This window comes from Pygocentrus nattereri, chromosome 5 (genome assembly GCF_015220715.1).
Source record: "Pygocentrus nattereri isolate fPygNat1 chromosome 5, fPygNat1.pri, whole genome shotgun sequence".
Lineage (NCBI taxonomy): Eukaryota > Metazoa > Chordata > Actinopteri > Characiformes > Serrasalmidae > Pygocentrus > Pygocentrus nattereri.
In genome coordinates this window covers 26125814-26144177 of record NC_051215.1, presented here as the reverse complement: position 1 = coordinate 26144177, position 18364 = coordinate 26125814, and the positions used below count along the sequence as shown (strand labels likewise).

Sequence of the window (18364 nt, the reverse complement as noted above, 5' to 3'; positions counted from 1 at the left end):
CCTTTTTTTTTTTTAAGATTTATGACTATGTTATGATCATCAACATTACATACAAACCCTCAAAAGACATGTGAAGGTTCACTGGTGTTTCTGGATGGTAAATAAATGGGCTGTAATAGTGTTGCAGACATGTTGACCCCTGGCTTCTATCACCAAAGAAGTCCTGACAGCTTTTGGGCTTTTTTGGGGCTTTATTTATTGTTTTATTTTTTGTATCCTAATCCAAATGCGTTTGGTCTGTTGTGCATAATAAATTGTAAAAAAAAGAAGTCGTGTGTCTTTGCAATTAACCGATTCACATCAAACCACTCTGAATGACTCCGTTTACGTCTGAATCACCGAATTATTCAGAAATGTTTAAAAGTTGGTGGAATTCTCCGTTAGAATTCTGTCAAATATGCCTCTATCCTGCCCTGGTGAGAAATAATGTGGGAAGTTTGTGTAAATGCTATATATAGTCGTCTGCCTGTCCATACATGGGATGCATTCCGGGCGGGTAATATTTTGGTTTTGTTCAGCTGGTGAGTGCAGGGCGAGCTGAGGCTCAGGCTGGGCTGTGGGCTATCTGTGCTTCCCGCTCCTGAAGGGTGAGTTTGCTGCTGTACTTCGCTCGGTAGTCTTTACATTAGCCCTTATATAGCCACTAGAAAAGAATACTCAGCGTTAGAGGATGATGCAGACTATTTCTCAACAGCCCGCTTTGTCCTTGCTCGCCTAAATGCTGATGACGGCGATGATTACTGTGATGATAATAACGGTGGAATATGAGCGCTTAATTAGACCCATTACCTCGTATTTTTAGCTCTGCTGCTGACTGATCACGGTGACTAATCAAATAGGCCTATTCGTGTGTGAATAGACAGGCTGATAATAATTGATTGAGAAGGTGACGCGTTTTGGTCACATACAATTATTATTCATTTTTTATTTCAATAAAAATGTGAATGTTTTCCAGACTTGTTAAAGTGAGCTCGCAATGAACTCTGACTGACAGTACCGCTAGCTAACGTTAGCTTGCTGCGGCTACATAGTTAGCACGCAGAGCGCGGCAGTAAGTTAACTAGCTACTAAGTTAGGATGAAACTCAAAAATAAGAAATAGCCAACTTAATAACTGGTAGCTTCTTTTTGTGTTCTATGATGTGAAAGAATTTTTTTATGTAGACATATGTTGGTTCAGTCACGTTTGAAATCGTAAATTTGTGGGAGGTCAAGTATGCTAGCTAGCGTTAACGGTTTCATTGCAAACGGTCAGACATTTGGGGCCCTTTAGTTGTGAAGTGCTTTCGTATTAAAGGATAATTTTCATACAGTTTGGCGTAATTCCGTTGTTGCAATGTGAACGAAGTCATTCAGAGGGGTGTAGAATGGCTCGTTGTAGAGAAAATGACCGACTCAGATTACTGTGGTGGTGATAGGAAAACAAATAATTTACAGCCGTTTTATTTACAGTACAAAACCACCAGTGAACCTTCATGTGCTCTGAGTTTTAATATGTGATGTTGGTGGGAAAATAGTGGAAAATTTCAAACACAGGAATTGACTTTTGGGCCTTTTTTGTCTCACAACGCCATGCATGTTGTCCTTCCACCATGAATGGATTAACAGGACGATTTGGGCTAAAACTTCATCGCATACTATCACAAGACAGTGTCTGAGGTTCCAGGCAGCGAACCTTTAGCTAGTTAGCCACTCTGTTTCTTGCATTAACTCTGAGGGAGCTTTAGAGGTGGACGTCTGGTTCCTATCACCACTGCTGTGAACAATTCCCACTCTTTCTCTGGAATGGAGCATTTAGCACCAAACCACTCTGAATGACTTTGTTTACATCTTAACCATTTAATTACCTAGAAATTCTGAAGAATTTTGACCTCTTTAGGTAGGGGAAGAATCAAATTTAGCTCGGATTATTTTTGGGATGTTGGATCTTTTAAGGTTTGGAATGACCTAGAGTTAGCTAGGAATGATCTATTGGCACCGAATTTGGTATGTATTTCATAAATATGATTGTATTGTTTACCTATGTGAAGCTTGGGTGAGACACTACAGCCATGTTTTGAATTGGAAATGAGGGCTTGCTTTTTAGTTCTTGGTTCAAATACTGCGGATATGACCGATAATATTTTTTTATAGAATGATTCTTGTTTGCAGTCAAACAGTTTTACTCAACCTTACAGTCACGACAGAGCATTTTTGATTAAGTTCTATGATAAAGGCTGGGTATATGACAATGTAGTATTGTAAAGTTATGAATTACATCGCAATACCATTTCCTGAGCATTTAGTGAAGTGCATTATGTGAAGCCTTTAATAAAAATCGATTTACTCATAGTTTCAATTAAATTCAGTGTATTTAAAGTTAATGAAATATCGTTGTGCATGACGCATGTTTAAATCAGTGATGTAAGGTACAGTATCTATGGCCTGGTGTAGCGTTACCTGTTGGTAATAGTATCCATGGTGAACATATGAATGCACCTATATGAAGGTAACCTTCGTAGATGACTTAATCTACACTGCATAATATGGTATTATATACTACCATAATCCAGTCCTCTATGATCCCCAACCTCAGTCTCTAATTTTAAACCCCTTTGAAGCTGTTCTTGCCTTTGGCATCCAGCTTAGTGCTGTACTACCGCAGCTCTTCCAAGTGTTCTGATGCAACACCCAAATCATGCAAAAACTGAATAATTTTCAGTACAGTGGTCGAAAATGACTTAAAAAGTGAATCAGGTTTAGCTTATATTTGCAAGTGCATTCTGCCATTATGTTACTGAATCATTCATACCAGCACAGTGCATGTGCTTATTGTTGGCTTTTGTTCATAGGTCCTTTTAGGTTGTCAAATATGGCTGCAGTCGTCGCCAGGCGCAAGCATTTCACCCACAACTATCGTAGTAAACACTCACAATATGTTGTTCAGGAGTACTCCAGGTAAGAGATGCTGTGCATGGATGCCAGAAATTCTTTCTGTCATCAAGAGCCATTATTGGCAAAAGGATCAGATTCACTGAACAGTAACATAAGGAGGAATTAATAAAATAGTAATAATATTCATAATGGAGTAGCTATTAGCAATATTGAAATGTGCTTACTGACATAAATCTCATGTTTTGCTCCATTAGTATTGTATTGTTACAGTAGCCAAAGTGCCAGAAGTGCTACTTGTACTTTAATAGGAATTGTTCACATGAAAGTTGATTACAAGTGTTATGGGTCTCATATTCAGACCATTTTATCTTATCTGAGGTGCTAGTTTATTTAAGAATGTAAAGACGGAAAGACTTGAACTTATGGGTCAAGGGCATGACCTGGTTTGGAGTTATAGATGCTAATAAAAGTAGATGCCAGGAAAACTTTTCTGTCAATATTAGGTTTATATTATTTATCTGTCCCTGACCTAAAACAACCTAGGTTGTCATTAGGTATAATAAAGAATAGACCTAAATGTTTTTTTGTGTGTGTGTGTATGTGAGTGCATGTATTAACCTTACAATGTCTTTTGACTTACAATCCTTTGCCACTGTCAGTGTAACGAATGTGAATCTCTGTGCTTTTAGCTCTAAAGCTGAAGATGTGAGATATGAATACAGAACAGAGAAAAATGTCCGGAAAGTGGTAAGATCCTTTTGTAAGGGACTGCACCTACACATTATGTCAAGAAATGGTGCTGAGTAGCTGCTGGGCTCACACATCTAATTACAGTTATCTTGCCTGTATAACAGCTTTTACATCATCTCTACATTCTGCCCAAGTGTCTAACATAAAAACAGTTCTTGTTTGGGTTAGAAAATGGGTTCTGCAGTATGATACATATTTCTTCCTAGCTTTAACCCCTTAGGTTTCTTTGTCCACATTTTAAGGATTATTATGTAGCAACTAAAGGAAAGCAAAAAAATGATTGTGTTATTAATAAGTTTTAGAAGTGAGGATGTTTGGACCTGCCAGCAGGTCAGAGAAGGTTAAAGGGTAGCCTGTGATCTCATCTGAAGCTCACTGTGTCCTTGAACATTTCGTTTGATTTATGTAGTGAAACAACGTCATAAAACGCCTCATTCTTTTTTCCTAACAGGTGGAGAAGAAGGTTCCGGAAAAGTACATTCGGGAGACGCCCATGATCAGAGGCCCCAAGTTCTTGGCCAGGCTCAGGTCACATACTGTGTTTGAGAACTCTGCCGTGAAATTGTTCTGCACTGTGGAGGGTTACCCCACTCCACACGTTAACTGGTAAGTATAGTGCCATTCAAAAGTTTGGAATCACTGTTTAAAAGTTTGGAGTCATCAGTCAGTAATATTAAGCCATGTGAGTAGCTGATAAATGCATAAACGGATCTGAAATGCTAAACATGTGCAGATTATACAGACATGTCTAGAATGATGAACACAGATGTAGATGATTATAACAAAAACTGAATTAACATGCAGAATGAAGTTGCATACAAAATTAATATCCAGAATGCCTCATATTTCTCATGGTTGACAAAAAATTATCATAATTATCATCAATTTCCATACCAACGCATTACATCTATTATAATTTAAAGTTCTGTATCTTGGAAAACTGAATGTTCTCACTTTTTTTGAAAAGAATAAATTTGATGAAATATGCATGCATTGCTCAAGCTCTAAAACATACCATATATGGAAACGGAGCTGCCCAAACAGCCTGTCTTGAATTTATTGGGTCTTTTAGTAATGTCACGAAAACCAGCCCATTTACTTATATATGCTTATTTAGTCTACAGCAGTTTTGCCCTGCCTATTCACACCGAAGTCATAAGGAGTGTTATACTTTTATAATTAGGTGCAATACAGAAAGAGGCCAATTAGAAGAAAGTCTGTTTACAAATTACAGTCTTAAAGTAATAAACTGTAATAAATACAGCCTGTTTAATTCTAAGGGATAAATACAGGTGTTAAAAGGAATCATTTTTCATGCATAAACCCACACAGAATGCGTAAGTGGACCCTGGGGGGAAAAAATGGAACATGTAAGATATGGGCCTTTATATATATATTTTTCTCCCAAAATATATAAAATAAAAAAAGTGATAAAATATGTACACTGTAGCATTTAAATATATGCAAGTTATTATTGTACAGAAAATAACAAAAATGAACCTGACAACCGATTCCACACTTTTTTGAGCTGTAATGTAGGAGTGTCTGTGTTCCCCCTGAAGCTAATGTGGACAGAAGCTTCCTACGTGACTCAGACATCACACATCTGAAATGCAAAGGAAGCATGGCGAATCCCCTTCTCCAGTCGCGCTCTGTCAGATGGACTTAAGCCTAGCTGCCAACGGTCCTTCACACGAGAGCTGCGGTGATTGACACGGGTCCGGGGTAGGGTACGCTTCTGACCAGGCCCCGTCAGCGTGACATTATCGCTACTCAACACAAAATAAAGCAGGCTTGACGTTGGTGAATCAGACTGCCACTGCATACTGAGAAACAACCCCCTCCATCCAACGAGAGAATGACAAAACTCAACTGCACGATGCGTGGCTAGAGTCTGTCAGAGTAATATATTTAACGTACAGTTAACTTAAATCAGTTCTACAGTTGCAGTAAGAAGTCAGTACATTAACGTTGAATTACATGAAGGTGTATGGAAGACCTTGGCAGAAGGCATTACTTCCTCTTGTAATCGTATTCTTTCTCATTCCTGACAGGTTCAAGGACGATGTCCTTCTGAATATTTCGTCTGGAAAGTACTTTGTGGAGAGCAGCGCTGGAATTCACAGCCTGACCATCATGAAGTAATTAAGGCAATAGCATGGATTTTCTCGACCAGCAGGTGTTAACCATCAGGGCTAAATGCGTGTAATTCAGGGTCTGTTGCTTGAATAATTACTTGCACTGAATAGAAAGCTGTAATCAACTGTAAGCTCACATCTATGAATTCACAGTCAGAAGCTGACCAACTGCTAAGTCCTGCATAAGCTGTATCCTCTCTGATAGAAATAACAGCAAGTGCTGTTTAATTTTTCATGAATTTGTAGGTTTATCAACGTACTACGCTCTTCAATGCTTTGCAAAATACCATAGAAGAACCACTTTTAAAACCTTTTAATTGATATTTTCTAGAGAGCCATTTTCAAAGGAGAGATACAGTCATATTCAAAAGTTTGGGTGCCCATGGTCAAATGACGTTTCGCTGATTTTCTGAGTGAAAATAAGTTGAAACTTTTAATGCATAATGCTGTTTATTTGCTGAAAGTAACAGTTTGGAAAAAATGCTACACAAAATGTGGCTTCTGCAATAGTTAAAGTTCATTGTTTTCCAGTATGTTTAACTCAACCAATAAATAGAAAATGTGCACTAAAAATTGCAGAAAAATATTATATTTAAGTTTGTTCCTAGTGAAAACATATTTTCACTTAGAAAATCAACAAAACGTCATTTGGGGATGTTCAAATTTTGCATACCACTGTATGTGAGTGTGAAGAACGTTTTTGAAGTTTTTTTTAGTTGAGAGGACCTCCGCACCCTTAAATTGGTATGTAAAGGCTCTTCACAGCTCACACATGTCTTTTTCAAACATGACTCTTAGTGGTTCTTCAGTGGCATAGCCCAAAGAACCCTTTGTGGTCCCTTTTTTTAAGCATATACGCTGCTTTCATTTCTTTATTTTCATAAGTCTGTGGTAACGCAATAGCTATCTCTAATGTCAAAAGAGAACAACAGGTGTTTGATTTTTTTATGCTTTTAAGTAGATTTTAGTAATTTACATATAATTTACATACTACACTCCTGTCCTTAGCATATTTTATTATATTTAAACATTGTCCCACTTTTATACATCTTGTCTCAGAAAAAGTCTAAAAATGATGTGTTAATTGACAATAGTTAACTATTGTTGGGCAGTCTTCTCATATTATGTTGAATATGTGTTAAAAGTTGATGATTTGGGGCAAATATCTAATTGTGTTTTTTCTGACCAGTATTTCAATATTGTGTTAGCAGTTTCAATGTGATTATTTGCTATAAATAAAGCCCAATCTATAAGTAAAGTAAGCTATCCACTTAAATTACATAAATAAATATTGATAAATGGGTGAGGCTATAGAGTAGAAACTAGGGAAAATATCTATAATATAATTTTTTGACCAACACTGTGACTTGACAGTTGCACTCTTTCAAACTGAGATTTTGATATCAAACCTATTAATCTTTCAGCCCTAAAAATAAGACAAAATGTGTTTAACAACTCTACAAGCTGGAGATCATGTAGCCACTATCCATATAACAGCATTCATTCGCATGTAAACACCAAAACATTGACTTTAACTGAAACTAAGGTGAAGTTAATGAATACGGGCCATTGTGTTTGCTCATTGCTGAGCTTTCCGCAAAAGGAAGCTGTGAGAATGTGGGCGCATGTGAGCGTTTTCCCATTTTAGCCCAAGACCTGACTCGGGACTCCGCCCACGTCTTGGGCTCATGTCAGCTGTTCATGCCCAAGTGCTGAGCTCAGTGTCACCCGAGCCTGGCAGCTCCTTAAAGAGCGGAGGATCGCTTTCCTCCGTCTCCGCGTCAATCTTGCGAACGCACAGCGTCAAAACCTTGACCCCTGTCTGCTTCTCTCATGGCAGACAAGCGCTTCTCAAACAGCGACAATGATTGCATTCTGCATTCTGCCTCTGATGAGCAAAGAAACCTTTTCATGTTCCCTTTGCAACAGCGAACGTGTTGTCCCAGCAGCACGGGTGCCACAGATAGTGAAGTCTGCTTTAAAATAGTTGCATCAGAGTGAAGGTCACATTACTGTTGCTCGCGTCTCTCTCCTGGCAGCCTTACATGTTTGCCATTCACGCCTCACTGCTGCCCATGTTCTGCCTGTTCTGATGCTGCACACAGCCAGTGTCCTCCTTACCTCCCAGCACTAGATCATAAGCAGCTTATCCATTTCAGACTGGAGGGGGGGAATTTTATGTGCCGTCTAAATGTCAATTAGGAAACAGTGCCATATAACCAATCAAAGCAGACATCGCTGCCCTAGCAGACTTATAAATTGATTAATGAGTCTAATAAAATTGAAAATGTTATTGATTTGGCTGTATATTGATCTGAGCCTGGGGAGGGTGTCTGGGAGAGGAGATACAATGTAGAACCTGAGTGTGTCTGTATGTTTCTTATACAGGTGTGCGATTGATGACACTGCCATGTACACAGCTGTAGCCACCAACTCCCACGGCCAGGCCTCCTCTCAGGCCTCTGTGATTGTCAAGAGTGAGTCTGTTCAGAAATTACACAAGCCTCTGTGTAACATAAACCCTTATACTGCATGGTGCCAAGGCTTGGGTGGTCAAATAATGTGATTTTAAAAATAAAAATATTTGGGAACAAACAGTACAATAAAATATGGCATTTTTCTGCAAATGTTGGTGTACAATTTTTATATTTATTTGAGTTTCATGCTCTACTATGTAAGTTTTGAAGATATGGAGGCTGCTCTGCTAGAGTTGTAGGATTATAATTTCAGGCTGTACAAGGCGACTAAGCAGCGCACGTGCAGCATATTTTAGCCTGTTGTTTTCCTCAGTAGTGCTACTTCTTTCAATTTTAACAACAAACTTACAAAGTGCAGCTTTAAAACATATAAAAGGTGCCATACCTTTTGTACAAGCTACATTTCATGCTTCATTTGTTAGATGTTAAATTCAGCAAGTAAACAATAGCACATTAAAATGTGCAGACGTGTGATCTCTGTAGAGGAGTTCTTCTCTTTCCCAACAAAGAGTGCAATTAGATGGGAAGTGTTTATATCATTACATATACCTGCATGTTTTTCAATTAGGGGGAGTTTTTTGTTTTTGGGATCCTAGTTTTACTGTAATTTTGTAATTGGGAATTCTTTGTTATGCATGTTTTATAGGGCCCAAAGAGGAGGAGAGACCCTCTCCTTATTCTTGGATGTCTTACCAATGTAAGTTTGAAAGTTTTTTGGTTACGTTTCTTTTAAAATCTCTAAAAGCTGCTAAATTTCATATGTGGGCAGCATGACTTACATACTAGTTTCATAGTAATTGCCAAATAATTTGTAGTTACTGAATTATAAGTCTTGAGATTAATATCTGAATAATAAGCCTACAGTTTATGGGGTTAAGAACTCTTAACTTTAAAACAGATGAATAACCTGCTCATAAATTTTTCATTTGTGAACGCTTGTAACCATTAAGTGTATATTATTACATGGTTATATATGCATTAAATTTATATTTATTACTTATAAGCAAGTTATAATTATTAAACTTTCAATTTATACAATTAGACATGTGACTAAAATTATTAATATAATAAATCATGAGTAATCACATTAATTTGTATACTTCTGTAATCACATTTTTCTTAATTCCTCAAATTTGATCTTAAGTAAATGTATAAAAGGCAGTGCATTTTGCTATGGCTATATGTATGGACAAATCAACGGTCATCAGAGTGTATTTATTGCCTTCTTTAATTAAATAACATTTTCATCAATTGAATTCAGGGTTCACATAATACTGAACATGCAAAGTCATATAGAGTAAATGTAGAGTCATCACCGACATAAAGTGAGAGCAAAAGTGGGTCAATGACTAATGAGTGTATAGATAATTTATATCAGATATACAGTCTGTATATATTCAGCTCCTCCATGACTGTAGCCTGTCACTCTCATATAGTGTGTGGGTTCTTGTTACATGGAAGTCTCTCAAAGAGAAATGGAGCATCACTTTACTGTTGCTTTTGTTAGTTTGCTGCTCATTGATTTATCCATAGGTCTCCCACGAACACTGTTGTCTGCTTAAGGTGCTGAAGGTTTCACTTTAAAAGCCATTTAAAGCATTTGAACAAGAGGACTACAGTCACAAATAGTTTTAGAGCAACATACAGTGTACAGCAGCTGGGTTTCAGCCTGGAGCTACTGTACATGGGATGAAGGCTTAAAAAATGCATTAATGGCTTAAAAAAAGTTGTGATTAGTTTTAGTTGTTTAGTGAAGTGCCTAAGAACAAAGCATAAAATGTTTTTTTTTATAAACCTTTTACAGGATAAAACCTACAGCATTTAATTACTGTATGTGTTCCTCAGATGCTATTTTACCTGAGATTGAGTACACAAGGATTAACATCACCTTTTTGGAGACTTTTGATGTGACATTCGGTAAAGAGGGAGATCGAGTCACTCTGGCCTGCAAAATGACCATAAGCCCCAATCTGGCCAATCTGCAGCCTGATGCCCTGTGGTACAGAGATGGTAAGAAAAAAAAATATATAAAAAAGAAAACAATTCTTTTACATGCTTAAGACTTCTATTTTGTTTGCCACTTAATAGCACATGTACTGTTTGTGAGTCATTTCTTATGTCATCTGCTTTACCTGGACAGTTATAAATTGTAATTTTTAAAATACCTAATATACCTTTTAATTTTTGGTTAAAAGTTATTTGCCATTCAGTTTTGATGCAATATTCATGACAAATGATGATGACAGTGTAGTTATTATATTTTCAGTTCATAGAATTATTATAGATAGATCGATTATTATAAAATTATTATTTATTTGACTCTCATCAGTAGTGATTTAACAAAACTAAGACCATGATACAGTGTTTGCCACATTTTGTTTTGTAAAACATGAAACATTTTGACCTGAACATAACACAAGGCATATTTTCAAATTCATGCTCTTTCACCTGAAGTCCATTCAGTCATCTAATGGCTGCTCACAGTTCACATTTTTACCAATTTTGATTTGATTCTTCATAGATGCTTTATTTGCAGTTTGTACTTCCAAAGCTACAGACCAGGTCCATGACAAGGACATTGAACTTTACTTTTTCTGTGACTCATAGTGTTGTCTCTGGCCTGCTGTTCTCAAAAACATGATCAAATTACACCTCTGTTCCAAATCATGAGCATATTCTAGAGGAAGATTTGTTTTTCATTCACACTTACAAAAGACATGCTGTTCTTATTTGTGTGTGTGTGTGTGTCTGCACATACTTTTTTTCAACTTCCAGAGCACCTTTTGAAAGAATCAAAGTGGGTGAAAATGGAGTCTGGCGGAGGTGTTGCTAAGCTCACACTGACTCAACTTGCCAAGGATGATGAGGGTCTTTATACCCTCCGCATGGTGACCAAGGGAGGGGACGCAGTCCACAGGGCTTACGTCTTTGTGGAAGGTATAGATCTCTGAACTGAACAATGCTGACACAGATTTTCTCTTGTTATACATTTGGACGCTTGGTTCTCTTTCATTAAAGCAGTTAGATATCAAATTCACAAAGTTTTCTGCCTTACCCCAAATGTAGTGAACGAGCCAAAACTTGTCCAAAGAGTCCCAAGTTTACTTCTTTAGTTTAACACTGGATCTACAAGTCTAATGTAGCTAACAAGTAATGAAAGCTGATACTTAACTAGTCAGAATCATGCAAACTGCATGCTTAAATCATCAGACCCTTTCCTGAAACCACCAGATCCTTGCCTCAAACCATCCTAATCTAAAAGGTGCCCTAACCCTTATATTCCTCCTCAATGTCTTCACTTTGGTGACCAAATATAAAAGTGCTAGATTTAAAAATGGAACAGACACATAAACTATACATATACTTTACCCAGCAAAATTATGTTATTGTTCATATCATTTTTTTAGTTAAACTACTTATCTGCAGTGGTTCAAAATAGATTACAAATATGATACACCTTACCAACAAACGAAATGAATAAAAATGCATTTTATCTCATAACTGAATATCATCTTCTCTGCTGTGTTGGAGTAGAAGCTGCTGCTGAGTCCAGTGCCAAATGCCCTACTAAAGGCCATAACACACTGGACGCACTGCATAGCAGAGCACAAAAGCTTATACGGCAAGCTGACTATAAAAATGCAGAGGTTAAAGAAAATATATGGCAGACCACTGAAGAGCTGAAAGGCCTGTGAATGATGATCAGTATATTATAGTAGCTCTATAAAGCCATGTTTCAGTGTATCTAGGTGCATCCCAGTCTGTTCATGTCCACAAAGAACCGCAAACTGTAAATTTTCCTTACTGATTTTTAACGAGGAGCAACAAGCAGAAGCAGAGCATCAAACTTCCCCAATGACATACGAAAATGACTTCAGAACCGGTCGTCATACAGGAACTATAGAAAAAATCCTCACTGCTTTTCAAAAAAAAAAAAAAAAGGTTTGGTCTGAAGGTCCCACCATGTTAAAAATCGCATGTTTTTTTTTTAGCCCCAAAAAACTTGTACTTTGTGTGATCAGGTCTTAACTCACTGAACTGATTGAAGTTTAAGTAATTCACATCTGCACAGTGTAGAACTACACCCTTCATACATCTTGAGACTCTGAGATTCTAATCTTTTTTACAGATGGTCCTCCACCAGTTCCTTTGGCCCCTGGAGCCCCTATGGACATTAAGATCCATGATGCTAACAGAGATTACGTTATTGTGTCTTGGAAGCCCCCCAATACCACCACTGAGGGTCCCATCATTGGATACTTTGTTGATCGGTGATTGATTTGGCTATGAAGTCTGATTACCATCATGTGAATCTCAACTAATTGCTGCTGGGTGGTTTTATCTGATTGTGTGTGTGTGTGTGTGTGTGTGTGTGTGTGTGTGTGTGTGTGCGCATTGGAAAGATCTATACCATTTGCTTAAATGTCACTAGATATTTCTAAGCATGTGATTCAATGGATTCCTTCTGTCCAGCCATTTTTCTTTTCCGCTAAACATGTAATCAGACAGTGAAGAAAAGATTTGATCCAGTTATGAGTACAGGTTGTTCTTTTCATATCTTAGTGTTAAAAGGGGGCTATAATTTCCACTGTCTTTTAGGGCACATAGAGAGGTAATGATAGGGCATACTGGCTGGTTATCTGCATGCTTTAAAAAGTACTAACCTCTTGTTCTTTTCCTTTTATTGCTCACCTGAACTCTGACAGATGCGAGGTTGGAACAGAGAACTGGGTGCAGTGTAATGATTCTCCCATCAAAATCTGTAAGTACCCCGTGTCCGGACTGTTCGAGGGACACTCCTATTACTTCCGTGTGCGTGCTGTCAACTCACATGGCATCAGCCGGCCCTCCAGGATGTCTGAGCCCATTGCTGCACTGGATCCAACTGAGTTTGAAAGACTTTATGGTAAACAATCAAATATGTATGAATCACATTCATCTTTCACAACTTTATATCTGACTTAAGACATAGGATTTGCTCTCTATTTATTCTCTTGACTTTCATTTGAACAGCCACAAGACTTGGTGGAAAACTTGATATTGTGTCCTATCACGATGATCTTGAAGGTAGTGTGCATTTTCTTTGATCTTAGTTGTGCAGCCTTATAAACGTATTAGTTATGTAGTGCAAATGAATCAGGTGTTATGTCAAGCTGACATTAAATTTAGCAAAAGCAAATTTTAAAAAAAAATTATTTGTTAATGCTTTCGTGTTTGCGTATCTGTTGTCAATAGGCCTGCACAAAGACATGGCTGGTTCCCCCTTACATGCACAAGATTTTTGCCAATCCAATTGAGTACGTTCTGATTATAATGTATAACCTGAATCCATACATTACAAGACTGAGGTGGTTATATGCTCACTTTACTCAACAGTCTCATGGAAATTCTCAGTTTACATGCAGGCATGCATAGAGTACCATTTAGTGTAGACCATGACAACAAGCGTCACATGAGTCCAGTCAGAGTAAGATGAGCAACAGTGAGCAGCACTTGTGTTTTAAACTGCTATAAAATTATGTCAGACTTAGGAAAATGTACTTTGCATGTCCTTATTAAAGAAGGCCCAGAGGAAGGCTTCATGTTCTGAGACACATAAGCTGGAAGTCTGTCCCACCTCCGTCTTTTAAAGGTCAGAGCATAACTTTGTCTCCTCTGCAGACCAGTTTCTGCTCTGCCATGCTGAACAGTATAAACTTCGCTATGACGCGACGCACGTGCGCAGGACGTACTTAAACTTTCAGAATGGGAATGTAATCAGATACAGGCGTTTACATGGCTATTATTCTTCTGTTTTAAAGGATCATTTATTCCAAGTGGCCTTAGTCGGACTCAGTCTATTCCGACTGAGGTGTATATATAGACGTGTTCTATTCTGATTGAGCTGTTAGTCAGATTATGAAGGGATTATGAGGCTGCCTGTAAACGTGGCTACTGTTGAGAACTATACACCCCCTTCTCCTCACTTTGTTCTTTAATATTGAGGAGCTATTGATACCGAATCCAGTCTGATATTTGTATTCTTGGATTTGTAATACAGCTACACAAAGTACATTAAACTAAATATCTGTGTTATTTTGAGAAGATGTTCTGTGTTGCAATTTACTTTAAACTGTTTGATTAAATGCTGCATTTGATCACTATTTTTGGCATGCACATAATGTGAAACTGGTAGTTATCTTTGTTTGCCATTTTAAATGACTGTAATTTAGTGTGTTTAATATGATTCAGTTTCATTGATCAAATTATATGTTGCCTACCAGTTTAAAAAGCTAAATGAATAAAAAATTATTACGTTTTTGATATATGCATGTACACAGGGGTATGCATAGGGGTTAAACTACAAAGTGGGCTGGACTGCTTTTTAATAGCTCTGATAACAATTTTGGCATCCCTAATATTTTCTGCTTGAGGAGTGTTGAGGGAAAAAAAACTGTCATGCTTTCTGAACACAATGCTCAGCCTTTAGCCCCCCACCCTTAGTGGCAGGAACCCTGAAAGCTTTTTCCTTTCCCCCCAAATGGGCAGATTTGGTCATCATGAAGGGCTTATGTAGGTGTCATGTAGCCTTAGTAACAATGCCCTACAGTAAAGCCTATTATTTTTGGGTATGCAATTAAGCCTGTCAGTGGCCGTCACTTTCCAGTTGATTTTCACTGTTCTTTTCACAGTTTTGTTTTTTGAAAATAGCAATAATTAAACAGCCCATAATTGGCTCTCATCTGTGAGGTGCTGATTTGTTTTTGATGAGAATTCCATCAGGAAAGTAATGGCCAACCATCTGTGGTGCTTTTTCAGATTGAAATGAACATATCAACCACTGTCAGGAGTGTGTGTGGGTAGGCGGGCATGTACAGTAATAGTGCAGATTTTAGTATCTTTGAAAGCAGAACTGATGACATTGGGAGGACATTCCCTAGAGGAGTTTGCGTATGTGGGTGTGTGAGTGTGAGAGAGAGAGAGAGAGAGAGAGAGAGAGAGAGAGAATGAATGTAAACATGCAGTTTGGCGAGGACAGTAATTCTGTTTGATGTACTCTGGCTGCAGCTGAGGGAAACGCTCCGGGAGCTCCCTCCAATGTCTACGCCTCAGAGACCGACCGAACATATGTTGTGCTCAGTTGGAGCCCCCCAGTCTACCATGGCAAAGCTCCCATGTGGTATTACATTGAAAAGGTTGGTCTCAATTCATCGCTAAGGCCTAAAAAACCACCACAGTTTCCCTTTCAGCTTGTAAACTCTAGGCTTATTACTTCACTTATTAACATTATTAACCAAAGAAGTAAAGACCAGCATTTTTTCTATACTATTTAAGTGTAATAGCACAATTACATAATTAAGTGTCTGTGTCCATAAAGAATTACATTTACATTCAATTTACATTCCCTATCAACAGGTTTCATCCTGAACTTCTGACTTTTTATGTGTTAAAAATTGAAAAACGCATAGAAGAAATGTTTTTTTCCTGCAAAACATGACAACAAAAAAAACAACCTTTCCTTTTCTAATTGATTTTAAGTTTTTAAATCAAAACATCTAAAATATTTCCGTTTAGGAGTTATCACTCAGAAACACAAATGTTTTGTGGATTGAAAGTTTAAAATCTGCACTTTGGACAAAATGTCTCCACTTGTTTCAATGAGGTAACAGTGGGAAATTATAATAATAATATAATAATAAATAATAATAACATTTATAATATCAAAGTACATGATGTTTTTGTTATTGTGATAACATCAACATTTTAATATATGTAGTATTGTAACCAATACGTAATACATATTACACAGTTGTATGTAGAAGTATGAACACTTCTGATCAAATGCCGTGTTGACTTTCTGAAATAAAGTTAACATGTCCTGTACAGAGAACAACATTTTCTGAAAATTGAATGCACAGTTTTTGATATTAGCACAGTTTAACATAAACAGGTACTTACTATCCCCTCCAGAAAGCTCACCAAACTGTCATCAAATCACTTTCATTGCAGACATTAACACTTTAAGGACAGCACAATTGCCCATTTGTTTAAATCAGTGAATTAAGAGGGCCACATTAGTGTAATAATTTCTTATTTGTCAGCTGGGATGGCTCTGTGAAGTAAAAGAGCGCTTTCCAATGTCTCCTTTCAGTCTCTGCTTGGCAGCGGATCCTGGCAGAGAGTGAACACCCAAGTGCCGGTCCGTTCTCCACGCTATGGAGTCTTTGACCTGGCTGAGGGGAAGGAGTATCTGTTCCGTGTTCTCTCTGCCAACATGTATGGCACCAGCAACCCCTCAGAGCCCACCAAACCAATCAAAACTCAGGAACTGCGTGGTAAGGAAGTGAAACTGGAAAAAATGCTCAATTTGTATACTTACACTAACCGGTGAAACTCACTACTTATCAATAGCGTCATGCTTCGTTTCAGTTATTTATTTATTTTAAATTCAGCTATTTTACTTTAATAGCTATTCAAGGAGAAAGTTAGACAAATAATTAATAAAGAATTATGATCTACAACCTCATTTCCAAAAAGGTTGTGATGCTGTGCAAAATGTAAATAAAAACAAAATGCAGTGATCTGTAAATCATTTAAACTTTATAATTACTTGAAAATAGTGCAAAGACAACAGATCAAATGTTGAAACTGAGAAATCTTATTGTTTACTGAAAACTATTTGCCCATTTTCAATTTGATTCAATTTGGAATGGGGGCAACACAAGGCTGATGAAGTTGTGAAGTTGTGAAGCTGTGAAGACACCATTAATGCTGAACTACATATACACATGTTTTGGCAACATATACTGCCATCCAGACAATGTCTTTTTAAAGGAAGGCCTTGATTATTTCAACAAGACAGTATAAAACTACATTCTGCCTGTATCACAACAGCATGGCTCTGTAGTGAAAGAGTCCGGGTGCTAAATGCACTGTACATCTGTATGCTGAGTTTACATATTAGAGATATGCATATTTTGGAATGTCTTTTGTGGGTGTTTATTATATTATTCATGTACTATTTGTAGTCTTTGTCTACTCACATTAGCAAGAATTCCTTTTAATGCACATGGCCAATAAACTTACTGTAATTCTGTTTTTTTATTCCTCTCAGTAAACTCTGTGGTTTCCTACCCTGGATATAAGGCCAGATAACCTTGACTGTTGAATGATCAAAAATGTTACTTTGATTTAAGGCTTTACTCAAGGCTTAACTTTGATGTTGTTATCAATAATTAATCTGAACTTCTCTGAGCAGTTCAAATACGCATAATATAAATCAATGGGAAATTTGACCAGGACTCTTTTGTGACTCTTTTCTCTGTTCCTCCAGGCGTGCCTTCAGCTCCTGGTCAGGTGGTGTCCACGAGAGAAACTGACACTTCTGTGCTGATCCAGTGGGCTCCTCCAAAGGAGCCCAACAATCTCATTGGGTATTACATCGACTCATGTGTGAAAGGATCAAAGGACTGGACCTCTGCTAACCACAAGCCTCACAACAAGACAAAGTACGTGCCATGTCTAGATAATTAGAAAGCCTGACAGCCCTGTTGAGTCTAAGCATCACTTAGATCACTTAGTGCTGTGAAGTAGTACAAGGTCTCAAGCAGCACACTGTGCAGTTAAAAGAAATTCCAGATGACAAAGAAAGTCATTGAAATACGTCAGGCTCTATTGAACCACAGTGAGCGCCATCATCTCCAAATGAAGAAAACTTGGAAGAGAGGTAAGTCTTCCCAGAAGTGGCCAGCCAACCAAAATTCCTCCAAGAACACAGTGATGATTCATCCATTCAATAAAAACCCAGATGAACATTTAAGGAACTCCAGGCCTTCATCAATTCAGTTAAGGTTAGCATTAATGATTCCACTTACAGAAAGAGACTGGGCAACAAATGGTACCCATTGGATTTTTGCAAGGTGAAACCGCTGAATGACCAAGAGGAACATAAATGCTCCTCTCAAATTTACCCAAAAACAGCTTGACGACCCCAAGCTTTCTGGAATGATGCTCTGTAGACTGAGGAGTGGAACTTTTTGGAAGACAGTGGTCATCTGGCATAGAGCTAACACAATGTTCCAGAATAAGAACATCATATCAGCAGTCAAATGTGGTGGTAGTGTTCAGGGTCAAATGCCATAATTAA

General features: G+C 37.7%; 1 protein-coding gene across 1 annotated transcript in view; it reads left to right on the top strand.

The window, feature by feature from the left end:
* Positions 1-515: 515 nt before the first annotated feature.
* The window catches only part of myom2b (myomesin 2b), a 39349-nt gene continuing 21500 nt past the window's right edge, over positions 516-18364 (top strand). The window contains exons 1-15 of the mRNA XM_017694089.1: positions 516-587; positions 2831-2936; positions 3563-3620; positions 4075-4229; positions 5678-5764; positions 8150-8238; positions 8885-8935; positions 10084-10248; positions 11014-11175; positions 12368-12509; positions 12945-13144; positions 13252-13305; positions 15286-15413; positions 16370-16553; positions 17552-17726. Of these exons, the coding sequence (XP_017549578.1) occupies positions 2851-2936; positions 3563-3620; positions 4075-4229; positions 5678-5764; positions 8150-8238; positions 8885-8935; positions 10084-10248; positions 11014-11175; positions 12368-12509; positions 12945-13144; positions 13252-13305; positions 15286-15413; positions 16370-16553; positions 17552-17726 (1736 nt within the window). The 5' untranslated portion in view covers positions 516-587; positions 2831-2850. The remainder of the gene's footprint in view (positions 588-2830; positions 2937-3562; positions 3621-4074; positions 4230-5677; positions 5765-8149; positions 8239-8884; positions 8936-10083; positions 10249-11013; positions 11176-12367; positions 12510-12944; positions 13145-13251; positions 13306-15285; positions 15414-16369; positions 16554-17551; positions 17727-18364) is intronic.